General features: G+C 35.8%; 1 protein-coding gene across 4 annotated transcripts in view; it reads left to right on the top strand.

Annotated features, from left to right (window-relative positions):
* FBLN5 (fibulin 5) overlaps positions 1-3,313 on the top strand; it is a 149,720-nt gene extending 146,407 nt beyond the window's left edge. For all 4 annotated transcript variants that reach the window (XM_001365148.4, XM_007472551.2, XM_016423296.2 and 1 more), the window contains exon 11: positions 2,584-3,313. In XM_001365148.4, the coding sequence (XP_001365185.2) occupies positions 2,584-2,745 (162 nt within the window). In that variant the 3' untranslated portion in view covers positions 2,746-3,313. The remainder of the gene's footprint in view (positions 1-2,583) is intronic.
* Positions 3,314-15,074: the final 11,761 nt, after the last annotated feature.

The raw sequence follows: 15,074 nt of genomic DNA, 5'->3' as shown, positions 1-15,074 counted from the left end.
CCTTACTCTTAGATATATCATTTCATAAAAGAAGCACTGATTTGTGATGGAAGTCACTTTGTGATCTGAAAATGAGATCTAATTCTATTCTCTGCCCTTTGCCATGATCACCCACTACTCCTGGGGGGCAGCTAGATGGTGCAGGACAGTGCTAGATGTGGAATGGTGAACACCTGTGATCAAATATGGCCTCAGATACTTATTAAATTGGTGACCCTGGGAAAGCCATTTACCCTCTGCCTGCCTCAATTTCCTCAACTATAAAATGGGGATAATAATAGTAACTAATTCCCAGAATTGGGGCAGGTAGGTGTCATAGTAGAAAGAATACTGGCCTGGAGTCAGGAAGATCTGGGCCTCAGATACTTACTAGCTGTGTGACCCCAGGCAAGTCACTTACCCTTTCTTGCCTCAATTTCCTCATCTGTAAAATGAGCTGGAGAAGAAAACGACAAGGCATTCCAGAATCTTTGCCAAGAAAACCCCAAATGGGGTCATCAAGTTAGACATATCTAATTGGCAAATCCCCTCCCCCCCCACACCACCCCAAATAAACAACAAGAACGACAAAAATCTCCTATGAACAAATGAGATAATATTTGTAAAGTGCTTTGAAAACATTAAAATGCTATAGAAATAGTATGTACTACATACATCACTGTGTCTCCAGGAAGGAAGGAGATAGAATCAGAGATGGAGAGTTGTAGGAGTAATAATAGCAGGCATTTCTATAGCATTTTAATGTTTTCAAAGCACTTTACAAATATTATCTCATTTTCTTAGCATGCAATCCTATTAGCCTCCTTACTTTCTTGCCTTTTTATTTATTTCATTCCTTTTAAATGAGTTACACTCTTACATAGTCATACTCCAGTAATGTCCCCTATTTCCCACTTCCTATTTCAGTGGTGACTCTAAGATCAAATTTATCGCTTTGCTTTAAGACCTTTTGTTTATTTTATTTGTTAACTATACTTTGTACATTTTAGGCTAGATCTCTGAAGCAGTGGATTTCCCTGGTAATTCCTTTGCTTTTCCCTTGTGTTGTCATTTCTCTTGCCATCTTCCTATAATAACTACTTATAGCTTCCTATATACTATGACTATTATTTATATTATCCAGTTTAATATACACACATTTTCTTCTCTCTCCCTTTTCCCTCCTTTTGATAAGATATACAGGATTCTAGGTAAATACACACACATTTGGATGTGTTTTTATCTATCTAATTCTTTCTATCTATCTATCTATCTATCTATCTATCTATCTATCTATCTGTCTGTCTGTCTGTCTGTCTGTCTGTCTGTCTGTCTGTCTGTCTGTCTATCTATCTATCTATCTATCCATCCATCCATCCATCCATCTATCTATCTATCTATCTATCTATCTATCTATCTATCTATCTATCTATCTATTTATCTATCTGAATATCTGTCTATCTATATCTATCTATCCAATCTATCTGTCTCTCTGTCTATCTGTAAAATCTCCATTTATCTCTTTTTTGATCTCCATTATTTTAAAATATAATGAAACTGTAGCTCAGGGTGCTAATTTACTTTCCAAGATCATAAAACAGAGTTGGTTCTAGAACTGATATCTTGATTCAAGGCTCTTCCTATTCTGCCCCGCTATTGTTGTTTAGCAACCTCTAGAGAACCTAGGAGAGGAACCTTCCTTATGGACTTGGTCCTTCTGAATTACTTCTTATTAATCTTATGCCTGACAATTCAATTCTAGTGCCTTTCTTCTGTTGATTATTTCCAGTTTTTTTCCTGAGCATATCTCATGTGTACATAATTATTTGGATGTTGTCTCCTCCATTAGAATGGGAGCTCCTTGAGGGCAGGGACTATATTTTGCCCCCCCCCCCTTTTTGGTTATCTCCTGTAAAAATTAAAATTAATGTTAATAATAAAAATGTTATATTTTAAGAGATTTATTAATGATCATTAGAAATCAAGGAATAAAGAGAATACAAAATAAAGACCATATGCCTATGGCTGATTAGCCAGTTCAAACACCTGCCTTACCACCACCCAGCTCGGGACAGGAAATAAAGAGGCGGGACCCTTCACATCCCTGCCTAATATCCCCTGTCTACAGGAAGTACATAAGGACAGGAAGTTGGTGGGCTCCCAAGAAATGTAGTTCTTTTTTAGGGTAACAGATTTTTCAATTACACACTTAGTATGGTACCTAGCACCTAATGGATGCTTCTTGAGTATGTGACCTTGGGCAAGTGACTTTGCATCTCTGGATTTTGGTTTTCTACTCTTATATCTATCATAGTGTGGAAGTGATATTTTCAAAGGCTGAGTTCTGGCAGGTCTTAACAAACTATTAAAGTTTTGAGTATAGTCTTAAGTCCAATCTAGCTAAGGCTTATTACTAGTAGTTTGGTTTTAATGTGATGAATTCTTTTACCATGGGCAGCCATGAACCAAAAAAACAAAACAAGAACAAAACCCTTAACTTATAATGGGGATAAAGTTGAATTCTTGTGAACAAATTGCTTGTAAATTTTAAAGTGCTATAGAAAGTTATTACTATCACAGTCATTATTTTTATTCTCTTTATAGCAAACTGGACCCATCAGTGCCACCCTGGTGATGACTCGCCCTATCAAGGGGCCCCGGGACATCCAGCTGGACTTGGAAATGATCACTGTAAACACTGTCATCAACTTCAGGGGCAGCTCTGTCATCCGGCTGAGGATATATGTGTCACAGCATCCATTCTGAGTCCCAAGCTGGAGTTTTTAACACTCCTACATGCCAGAAATAAAAGAGAAAAAAGGAACTTTATCCCTTTCCTGCTGAATGTTTCGCTCAGGAGTCAGTTCTGACTCCAAAATCAGTATTATCCTGTTGACCTGCTGGTCCATGACACTCTGAGGGAAGCTCTGCCTCCCTCCCCAGAGTTTTTTTTTTTATGATACAAACATGTGGAAGTATATTATCATGTGGCTCCATTTGATGCCAATGGTGATTTTTAAAAATTTGGTTATTTCTATCTTTTCTATTTGATTAGGTTTGGCCAGGGTATGATTATAACGCAAAGGACTGTGAACACCTTTCCTCTGCTCAGCCCTTCCCTTTTCTTCCCTCCCTTTCTTGTCTGGAGCTAAAGTGCTGCTTTGCAATGGCCCCAAAGAACTGGTGGAGATGCTGGGTGTAGTTAGTTTGCTCTTGCATGTACTGAGAAGGCTATAAAAATCAATTTGTGGCAGGATGTAAGCATTTTTATAGAGTTTGTTTCAAAACATGTCTGGAATTGTCAACCATAAAAGAAGTTTCACTTGTTCCTAAATTTGTCTTATGGTTAAATCCTTTCTTGACTGTCTTGGGCCATTAGAAAAAGAATTTGGAATGGGAGAAAGTGGAATACAAATCTTTCAATATGTCCTTAAAAATTGATTTCATTTTTAATTTTTCAGAGACAATTTTCCTACCCACTGTAGGAGAGTATAAGATGATATAACTAAATTCAGTAATTTCAGGATTGGTGGTTCCAGGCCCCTGGTGTGAGTATTCCTTTTACAGATGCAATATTTTCCATATGTTAGCATATGGTCTTCATAAGATGCCTAGTCTGAAAAAATTCATCATGTAATGACCAATCCTCCAGCAATCAACTTGATCATATTTATATAACTCTTTAATAGGGACAAAATAGAACTGTCACAACAATCCTCTGAAGTATGGAATACAAGAAGCATCATTCCCATTTTATAGATGAGAAAACTAAGTCCAATGTAATGACTTCCCAGGTCATACAGTTAGTAAAAAGACCAAGTCAGGACTCAAACCCAGGTCTTCTGAATCCAAGTTCAAATTCTACTATACCCCACTGTGTATCTTGGAAGGACCCATTAGTCATACATTCTCTAGAATTATTACACAAATAGGATTGGGAGGCAGGGGACATCAACTTGATTCAGTAAGAGAAAAATTGTCTTTCTTTATTCACTATGACTTGCCCTTATGGTTCAGCTGTAGTTCTACTTAAGCCTTAGTTATGTGATAGGACAGAAAAATCACTAGACACTAGGTATATATCTTATTTATAAATTATGGAATTGCTATTTTTCAATAGTTTTTAGTGAGGAAAGAGAAGCTAAACCTTCAGTTAGTCAATGGATTTGTTTGGTTATTTAATGACTTGCCAAATCATCGGGTTGAGAATTAGCCAATGAATTGTCATATCATTTAATCTCCCTGGGATTCTGTCATATAATCTACAAAATGAAAGGACTGAACTAGATCTCTAAGCTTCAAATATTATGATCCATTTTCTAAAAGGCAAAAGTCCTTTCCAGTACCCAACATCATCTACTGTGAGAATGAAACCAAATTATGATAGGCCTTATTAAGACAGAAAGTCTATCAAGTCCTTGCCACAAAGTATTCTTGGATGTTACTTCAATTAGTCATCCAACCAACAACATCCTTTCTGTTTATTAGAAATCTCAAGTTGGAGGTGCCAAACGTTTTTCTTCTCAGGTACTTCTTTTAGTCCCCCTAAAGGCTTCTAATCAGTATGGTAGGGTGAGATGGGAGAAGTGAGAAATGAATGAAGTCACAGGCTTAGGTTGTGGCACAGGATAAAGAAGGACTAGCATTTCCATTTCTAATTGTTGATGGGCATGGTGATGGGCTGGCAATCCCCAAGGAAGGCTGGGAGTTTGGTGGTGGTGGCCAATTTGGAGACTGGCCAGGGCCAGGTAAGTCTTGAGCTCTATTGGGAGATTCATCACAATCAAATTGTTGGGGAGCACTGATTTGAGTTATTTTTATTGATCAGTGAATTGATCAAGAAAATTTGTTGGGAGATAGATCTTACTGGTTTTAGAGCTGGAATGGGCCTTAGACATTATGTAGTAAACCCCCCTCATTTTACAAATGAAGAAACTGAGGCCCAGAAAGGATCAGGTCGACTAAAGATGACCCAAGAGGCAATGAGCAGCTCAGATACTGAAACCAGTATTCTATCTCTAAAGCTGATGAAATTTTCATTCGGCCATATTACCTTATTAGGTTTTTTGGATAAGAGCTAGAGAAAGCAGGGAGCCATCATGCTCAGCTCTTTTCACCTTCTACATGGACACTTTCCTTCCCCCAAGGAAGGATCTTTGTATGCCTTTAAATGATAAAGGATGTCCACACTGTCTACCTGTTTTTATAGTCTTTTGTGGTTTTAAACTAAAAACAGGCACCTTCAAATTATTTCCATTTGCTCTCATCTAGTCAAATTCTACTGAAAAATTAAAAAAAAAAACTGTTGAGAAAATCCCAGACTCACAGCCTGGAAAAGACACATTTTGTTTATTCACCATTTCATTCCACACACCCTGCTGTCTTTTGGTACAGCTCCATTGTCTAGACTCAGATCAGACTCACAGGCCCTTAGTGCTGGAAGGGATCGGAGAGCTCAGCTAATCCAAACCCTTCATTTTACAGAATAGGAAAGTATGGGTAGAGTGGTAGAAATAACCTTTTCTCTGGAGTCTGAGAACTTGGTTTTAAATCTCACCTCTGATGCTTATTACCTATGTAACCCTGGACAAGGCACCTAATTGGCCAAGGCCACTTTTTCTCATCTATCAAAAGAGAAGGGTGACTTAGATTACCTCAGAGATGCCTTTTACATCTTAGCTTCATAAGGCCCAGATCCAAATAAGATCCAGAACCAAAGTACAGTTGTGTCCATATGGATTCTTCTCTTCTGCACAAGCCATACAGATCAGTGAGGAGAGGTAAGGGCATCAAATTTGGCTTCCATTTTGGACTGGTGCACTTTGTCACTGCTTTGTAGAAATCAAACCGGCATTGCTGAGTTCTTGAGCTTTTATACAATGGAAGGATCAGGTTTCATTTTGCTCCTGGAAAAAAGGGGAAAGAAGAATGTGTCTTGATGATTTAGAGACCCATTGGCCTCCAAGGTGCCATATTTGGAACTAAACTCAAACCTCTAGGGCTTGGATCTTGTTTGTTCACATTGAAATGTGGCACAGAGCGACTCATAAAACCTTCAAAGACTCGAGGGGCTCCCTGGACATTAGATGGCTCTTTCAAAACAATGTTGTGATGAGTTAAGTGTAAATGAATCAGGAGCATGTGGATTCAATTTTCCTTAAAATACACTTGGGCTTAAAAATTAAAGGGGGAAAAATGCTTGGGGCAACGCGTGCACTGTATTGCCAAACCCCAAACATTTGGGAAAGAGTTCAAGAGGCTCAGATCATCCAACAAGCTGTTTGCTTCACCCACCCCTGGGGAAAAGTAGGATGTTGTTATTTTCACAAGATTGAAGATAAACTGGTTTTGGGGGCAACAACATTGTCCTTCATTATGAAATCTAATAAGGGTTACTCTCCTCTATCAATTCTACAGACACAAATCTTCTACATTTGATCCTACTCAACCATTTCCTATGTTGATGGAATAGGATTGCCCTCCTCTCCACAATCCTACTCTTCCTGAACACAAGAATTTAGAATCCCAGAAAATTAACTCTCCAGAGACCTTAGAGAACATCTAAGGGGTTTTGGCTTGGGGGTCTGTGAACTTCTTTATAAAAATATTTTGACAACTGCTATTTTGATATAATTGATTTATTTCATGCTTTTGTAAACATGATTTGGAGGAGTCCATAGACTTTACCAGACTGCCAAAGGGGTTCATGACACACACAAAAGTTACTCAGACTGATGTCCTAACTTTTTCAGATGAGGATCTCAAAGGACATGGAAGAGTAAGTTGCCCAAGGTGACCATCTAGTTCAATCAAAGGAAACAAACCTTAAAAAGAGAGAATAGAGAATTTGATTTTAAGGACAACAATCAATTTCTCCCAGACTATAATTTTACTTAGTTTTTACTTAGATTTACTCATCACAATGCTTTCCAAATAGAGCAAACCTCATCCAACTATTGGCTTATATACATAAATAATAGACTTAGTCTTTGGGATGCTATTTTCCTTGTCTGTAAAATAATTTCATTTAGAAGTTTTGATTTTTTGTTACATGATCTGTATAGTTCAAATATGTCTTTGAGGCCTGTAAACGGGACCATTGTCTTGTAACCTGAAAAAGAAATTAAGGAAAGTAGCATCAAATACTGGGGAAAAAATATTAGACAAGGAGGTAGGAACGGCCAAGCTTTGTTTCCAGCCATGTCACTGGCTAAGTAATCTTGAGCAAGCCATGTCTCCTCCTTGGACCTCAGTTTCCTCCTCTATAAAATTATGGGACCAGACTAGAAACTATTGAAGATTTCTTTCTAGGTTAAGCAATCTAGTGATCTAAGAATCTATCCTAAAAAACAATGGTCATGTGGTTAGAAATAATATTTTGAAAAAAGCTTACTCTTTGTTTTCCTCCAATTAGAATGAAGGCCTGTTTTGTAAAAGGCAGTTGTCATGTATCATCTATCACACACACACACACACACACATACACACACACACACACACATATATATGGGTATGTGATTTGAGGTTTAGACTTTAAAAAATCACTCTATAGAGAAAATGAATAATATGGAAATAGGTATCAAGTGATAACATTTGTATAACCCAGTGGAATTGCTTGTTGGCTCCGGGAGAGGGAAGAAAAGAGGGAAGGAAATGAAAATGAATCATGTAAATTACATGGCAAAATATTTTAAAATAAATTAAAAAAAAAGGCAGTTGTCATAAACAAAAAGTTTTATTAGCAAAAGTCAAAGTGAAGGTGATTGTTTCTTTCCTGTTATGGTTAAAAAAAAATCCTAAAGGGTAAGGGCTCTAGAAAATGAAATATTACTACATGCAACTTTATGAATATTACAAAGTATATCATGTGGGTCACCATGTTTACTCACTAAAAGTTGAATGATTGTGCCAGTTTCGCTAGCTACAATAAAGGTTAGACATGACTATAATAAGCTACTAACAGGATAAAACATCACCTTATTGACAAGATTCCTTGAAGCCTTAGATTTCTATATTTCTAGATTCTAGAAAATAAATATCATATATTTCAGTCTTAGACAATTTGCAGTTGTAAGAACCCTTAGGACATAAAATGTTTGCATAGAGAACATAGAATATTAGCAGTAGAAGAAGCATTCAAGATTATCCACTCCTATCAGTTTTGAGGTGAGAAATAATACAGTTGCAGAGATGGTAAGATTTCATACTAGACCGAGTGTGGGGAAACACTTGTCTCCTCTAATACAATAATGTTGCCATTTTGTAAAGCAACCATGACCAGAGTCAATTTGGCTTTTTGTATCCTTTTCTTTCTCTATTGACTTCCAGTCTTGATGTTATCGTGGCAACAAAGTCAGACACAATTAGGAAATTGTTCAGCACATTATTATGTCCTAACAATAGGAGAGTGACCGTTTTCTCTCCCAAATGCTAAGTTTTGGGTCACAGGGAATGAGTACATTGAATCAGTACAGGAGATATGACTTAGGAGAAACCTCTGTTGAGGGAGGCCGTTTTAATCTGTTTTACTTATTCTTATTTCTGCTGTTTTGTAAAGAACTTTGCATTTGATGTTGGTAAATAAAGATTTGATAATTTTATTTTATTATTGAGTAGAGGAACACTATACTAAAATATTGATGTTTCAGGATAGAATTTGCAACTCCCTGATACAGCAACTATCATTTGTTGTACTATAGTGGAAGTGAATTAACCTCTAGTATTGGCGTAACAAAAAAACTGATTTTGCCTGAAGGTGTACTATTTTTTTCCATATTTACCTCTCTGATGTTGAGCAAACCACTTACCCTGTTTGGGCCTCAGTTTCCTTGTCTTCAAAAGGGCAGGGGTTCTAAGATCCCTTCCAGATCTAAATCTGCAATCCCTGTTATCCCAAGTTGCATTTAAAAAGACTATTAATGGCAGAATAGCCATCAACAAGGTGCCAATTGGTAGAATGTGCCTGGGCTGACATTCCTTCATTTAACAGTTCTTTGCTGTCCTTTCTAGGATCCCTTAAGGCATTGGAGGGGCAGCTAAGTAGCTCAGTGGACTGAAAGCTGGATATAGAGATGGGAGGTCTTGGGTTCAAATATTACCTCAGTCACTTCCTAGTTGTATGACCCTGGACAAATCACCCAATCTCCATTTCCTAGCCCTTGCCACTCTTCTGTCTTGAAAGCAATACCCAGTATTGATTCTAAGACAGAAGATAAGGGCATCAACATTTTTTTTTTAAGAGAATAGATCTCCCAGCCCATGAGCCTTCAGAGCACAAAAGAAGGTACAAATATAAAATCGATCATTTTGCCAGTTTGATGCAAAATGTTTTTGTTTTGCTGAAAGCTCATAGTGAGACCTCTTGATCCATAACTGCTCCATGAGAAGTAATAAGTCAGCAACTATCAGGGAAATGAATCCATTAAAAAGTGAACAGAAGTGTCAGCACAGGAACAGATTGTTAATGGACTTTGATACTGGAAACTATGTGTTGGCTGGCAATCGATAGCACTTTTTTCAGGTGGCTGGAATGCTGTTGAGCAATGATGGTAATCCAAAAGCAATTGCACACAGATACAATTGCCAAGAGCATTGTGACACCTATTGACACACAAAAGATATTGAATTATGCAACTGCCTAGCATTGGAGGCTTGAAAACAAAGTGAAGCCATTAGTGCAACTTTCGTGTTAGTGAGTCACTGGATTGCTCAGTTCTATCTTGAAATAGATTTAAATTGGGGAATGAGAATTTTTGTTTTGTTTTGTTTTGCTTTGCTTTCAGCTTGGTTCTTTATATAAATTCTCTTTTTTTCAATATGCTACTCAGTTTTCATGAGCTACTCCAGACCTGGCTTTCTGCACACGACGGCTACTGTAATTTAAACTAGTAAGTGATTTGAGTTTTTCCAAGGCTTAATATACAAATCCTTTCTTAATTCTATCTAGAGTAGAGTTAGAATTGCTATACTATTTATAAAGGGGTTACCATTATACTCTTGTAAAACCATGACCTAAAAACTTTTACCAAAAAATAAAAATATGTTTTGAACCAAAGCCAATGAAGTTAAAATGAGAGTCTTTCATGTTTAAACTTGGGTTTATTTTAGTATGCTATTCCATTACCCTGACAATTATAGCGATTTATTAGTGTATACATTTACCTCATCTCATTTGAAAAAACAAATGGAGATTTCCTTCTCAAGCTTTTTAGTTTCATACAGGATCTCCCCCAACTCCACATCTCCATTTTATCCAAAAGTGCTGAAAGACAATAATTTTACAGTATTTTTCATACACTTGTTTAGCTCATAATCCATTTGTATACTCGTTCAGATCATAATCTGTTTCCTTTGATAAAATAAATGGTCCTTAAAGAAATTAATTTTTCTTCATATTCAAGGAGAGCAACTGATTCACTCCTTTTGGATTTCCTTTCTATGCTGTAGCACAATAACTGATTACTAATTACTGATTTCTGAATTCTAATAAAAACTTATGTTGGAATACCCTCCTCTTTTCTGAGTACTTGTCCTTCAAGATTCAGGCATCTTTCCCCTATTCTCCAATGGCCTGTAAAGTCGCTGAAGGTGGGGACCAGGTTTTATTCCACCTACACTTCTCCCTTAGGTGCTTAATAAATATTTGTTATTTAACCAGCAAGTGGATTTGCTAGATTCGATTCAGAAGGAAGAATCAGGTTTTGGGTCATTTTGATGCTTACCCTGGTGTTTCACTCCCCTGAGAAGAAGTACAGGGGTTGTCAAACTTTTTTTGTGATTTTCAGAGCCTGGACAATTTATCTGTCTCTGAGTGGTTCCACCAGCTTGTTCTCAAGGGTATATAAATTACTGTGGATTTGCTCAAACAGAATCATTTCTTTAACACTCACCTCTGGCAAACCTTATTTTACCCTGGTATTTGTTACATTTTGCTGAATACTGATGTGATTTTTTTTCTAATGGAGCCATTTTTCCATTGGATTGGGGAGGTATACTTGGATACCAGGCATGCTTTTGCACTTGCCATTAAATCAATAAAAAGAATAAAACAAATAAGAATAACAAAAATACATATAATAAAACATATACTACATGGTTGAACATTAATAACCACGGCCAGATCCAAGTGACTCTTACATAGTGCAAAGGCCCTTCTGAACTCAGGTAGTTCTAGGAAAGGCACTTCTCAGTTTACTTAGCTTGCATGACTACTTCCAAGATTGAGCAAAGGAATATCAACAATACAACACAATCTACAACTGATATTCTATTCAGATTCAGTATTTAGGTAAAGTGACCAGAATTCTGAATTCAAGACTCAACTTCTCCCAAGATTCAGAAACTTAGCACCATAGATTTAAAACAGGAACCAGGCACTCTTGCAAAATGAAACCCCTCTAAGTGTTGCTTTTATTTTTAATATTTTCAATAGAATATTTTAGTATTTAGAGTTTAGTAGTATTATATTTAGTATTTAGTATTTTTTAGTATTTTCTTTTTAGTATTCAGTAGTATACATTTTATGATTCTAAATATTTAGTATTTGGTATTAGTATTTTTAATACTTAGTAAAATATATTTTATCAATATAAATATTTAGTATTATTAATATTTAGTATTAGTATTTTTAGTACTCAGTAATATACATTTTATCAATCGAAATATTTAGTATTATTAGTATTTAGTATTCTATTTAGCATTAGCATTTTTAGTATTTAGTAGATGCTGACAGGGATTTCCGACAACTTCTTGTCATGGCTAGTTTACATGTAGACCTGGAATATTTAACTTGGCAAAAAGTCCCAGCAAGGAGAGCTTGCATCATTCCATCTCAGTATAACCTTTTTTAAACTTCAAGATGTTCTTGGGAGGTTTATTCTCTGGTGTTTTCCAAGTAAGCCATCATATTGTCTATAAATAGGGAAACCCTTGTCTTTCTGTGGCAAATGTTTAGTCAAGTCAGGCCAGTAAGCATTAGGAAAAGACAGGAAAGAAAAAGACAGGTCCCACTTTCAGGAAATTAATAATCTAATGGGAGAAACAATATGCAAACTATGTGCAAAATATTTATAGGGTAAATCATAGATAATCAATAGAAGGAAGTATAGAATCCGTCAGCCATTCCTATATAATTTATCTGTGGGTGGTAACCTGAGAAGGAAATTGGAGGCTAGAGGAATATGGATGTAAGATAAATAAGACAGTCAGAGGAAGAGACATAGGAATGAAAACTCAGAGACCACAAGTTAAAACACCTGGGGAGTTGTGAGCTCCATAATTACCTCTCTAGAAAGAGAAAGCAAATGGAGAAATTATAAGTATGAGAAACAAGAGCACCTGCGTGGAGCTGAGAACTCCGGGACATCCCCCATGGACCAGGTGGTCAAGAGATTAATGGGAGATGTGTGGGGCAGCTGTGCTGTGTAAGTCAGTCAGACACGAGGAGGCCATTATAGGCCATAGCAAGATTAAGAGGTGCAAGAGCAAGGGCTGTGAGAGCAAGAGGTCTAAGAGAAGAGCGAGAAAGAGGCTCGCACATGTTCCCCAGTTTTTATTGGGGAGTTTGGGAATGTCAAGTTGGAAGTGATTAATGAATACGTGACATGATATAGGTTTTTACATTGGTAGAATTGACAATGACAGAATCAAAGAGGAGGAGATTAATCCAACCCGTGCGTGGAAATGAATGTAGTTGGAGCCAGGACACTGTGGCTCTCAACGCCCCCAGCCTAATCTTTTGCGCTAGTCCCTTTCCATACAAGGAACATTAAGTGATCTGACCATGTGTCTGGTAAATGAATATACAGTATACAATATCAATACATCAACCATACTTCCAAGATGCTAACATGCCTGGTATGCTACAGGAAGCCACTCCTATTAAGAGAAAAGTTTCTTGGAGGTGGTGAGATTTTAGTTAGGATTTGAAGGAAACCAGGAGATAGAGATGAAGATGAGAATTCCAAGCCTGGAGGACTTTTTGGTGAAAATGAATGGTGTTAGGAGTTGGAGTAAAATCAATTAATAAAATGAAAAATTTCAAATAAAAAAAAAGAGTTGGAGTATCGTCTTTTGTTTCTGTGCCTTGTCTTGTTGCTATTACTAGCATTTTCAGAACAAAGTCAAAACATACTGAAGACTGTGAGCATCTTTGCTTTGTTCCATTCTTTATTGGGAAAATGTCTAATGTTTTCCCATCATATATAATAATAGATTTTGATTTTGATATACACATTTTATCATACTAAAATGATCTTTTGGAATCTATTGATGTAATCACATAGTAAAAGTTGCTTTTGTTTTTTAAAGGAGTGATTATATTGCCTTCTTAATGATGAATTATCTTTGCATACCTGTTTGGCTGCATCCATCTGTGTAATTGTGAATCATTTTTTCCCAACATATTGGTGTAGTCTTTTTGATAGACTTGAATTAAAATTTTTTAAAATAACATTCATTAGTAAAATTGGTCCATCACCGCCTTATCCCTTGTTGGTTTAAACATCAGGTCCATATTTGTCTTAGAAAAGAGCTTGATAACACATTATTTTCTTTCTTACTCTTAAAATATTTATTAGAAAATCCACCTAAATGAGAGATCTTTTTCTATGATAAGAAAAAAGATTCTTTATGTTTAATCCAAATTAAGTTTTAGAAATTAGACCATTTAAGATACCTATTTCAATTTCTACTAACAAGTATTTTGTTTTGTAGGCTATTATCCATCTAAAGAAATTTCTGGTTTATAGACATAAAATTTTGTGGAAAAGGTTCTTTTTTCTTTTGTTATTTAAAAAAAAACTTTTAAAATGTACTTTCCTCTTTTTTTTTGATCAAGATATCTTAAAGTTTGACTTGTTTTTTAGATTTTTAGTTTCCCCCACTTCCTCTACGGTTTTACTAATGGAAATAATAGCAACCACCAATAGCTTCACTATCTGCTTTGCCAATGGATACTGAAGTGAACCTTTTGATCTAGCTTGTATTGGATTCCTCGTATACAGTATATGTTGTCTTTCCCTTTTAGAATGTGACTATCTCACTTTTCTGTCTGTACCTACAGCACTTCACATGTAGTAAGTGGTTAATAATTTCTTTATTTATTCAATCATTTATTCATCCATTTATTTCATTTTCAAGATTTCTCCTTTTGAGTCTCTCTTGATTTTTAAAAGTTTCTTAAATGTTATTAATCCTTTCTTTTTTCATTCATAAAGGTTATATTATCAGAGATTTAATTCTTCTTAATGAAACTACTTTAGCTCCATTCTGAAATTCTGTTGTTTCATTATTATTCTTTTCACATAGTTTTTGTTTCTGTGATATATTCCTTAATTTACTTATTGTTCAGGATGTCATTATTAAGCTTTCATTTTGGTTTATAGCTTTTGCTTCTTTTATTACTATTTTGTTATTGTCTTTGTTTAAATTACTTAGGGTTCTTTTATTGACTTCTTGAATGCCAGTACAGAAGTCATTATGTCTAAAAGAGTATCCCAAACTACAAACATACCTTTCAAGGAAAGCCAAGACACAATTGTTCAGTCAATCAAATTGCTTTTACTTATTTCAGTCAATATGAGTATTTTTTTAGTTACTTTGCTCAATTTACTTAATAATGAGGGTGGAAAGTCTCTACTTTTATTCTCATACCACACAACAGGAATCACCTAAGTTTCTAAAAATGCACAGAAGAGAATACCAACTGTCACTTAAATATCCAAAATAATTTTGTTACTCCTCCAGCATGTGGGAAATAAAGACAGTGGTTGTCTTAAGTGATTTTAATAGAATGCCAATGCCCTAAGAAATAACAAACAAGATCATCATAAAAAGGCTTGTAAAGACTCATGTGAAATGATGCAAAGTGAAGTGAGCAGAACCAGGAGAATATTATACATAGTAACAACAACAATAATGTATAGTGATCAACTAAATGTAAATTATTGTCAAGGATCTATGGCAACATCAAAGAAATCAGGATGAAAAAGGTTATCCACCACCATAGAAAGAACTGATGGAGCCTGAATACAGATTGAAACATGCCATTCTTCACTTTATTTCCTTCATAAAATTTTCTATAGTATAGGCAAAAG

Source organism: Monodelphis domestica, chromosome 1 (genome assembly GCF_027887165.1).
Source record: "Monodelphis domestica isolate mMonDom1 chromosome 1, mMonDom1.pri, whole genome shotgun sequence".
NCBI lineage: Eukaryota > Metazoa > Chordata > Mammalia > Didelphimorphia > Didelphidae > Monodelphis > Monodelphis domestica.
This window is presented reverse-complemented; position numbering and strand designations above follow the sequence as displayed.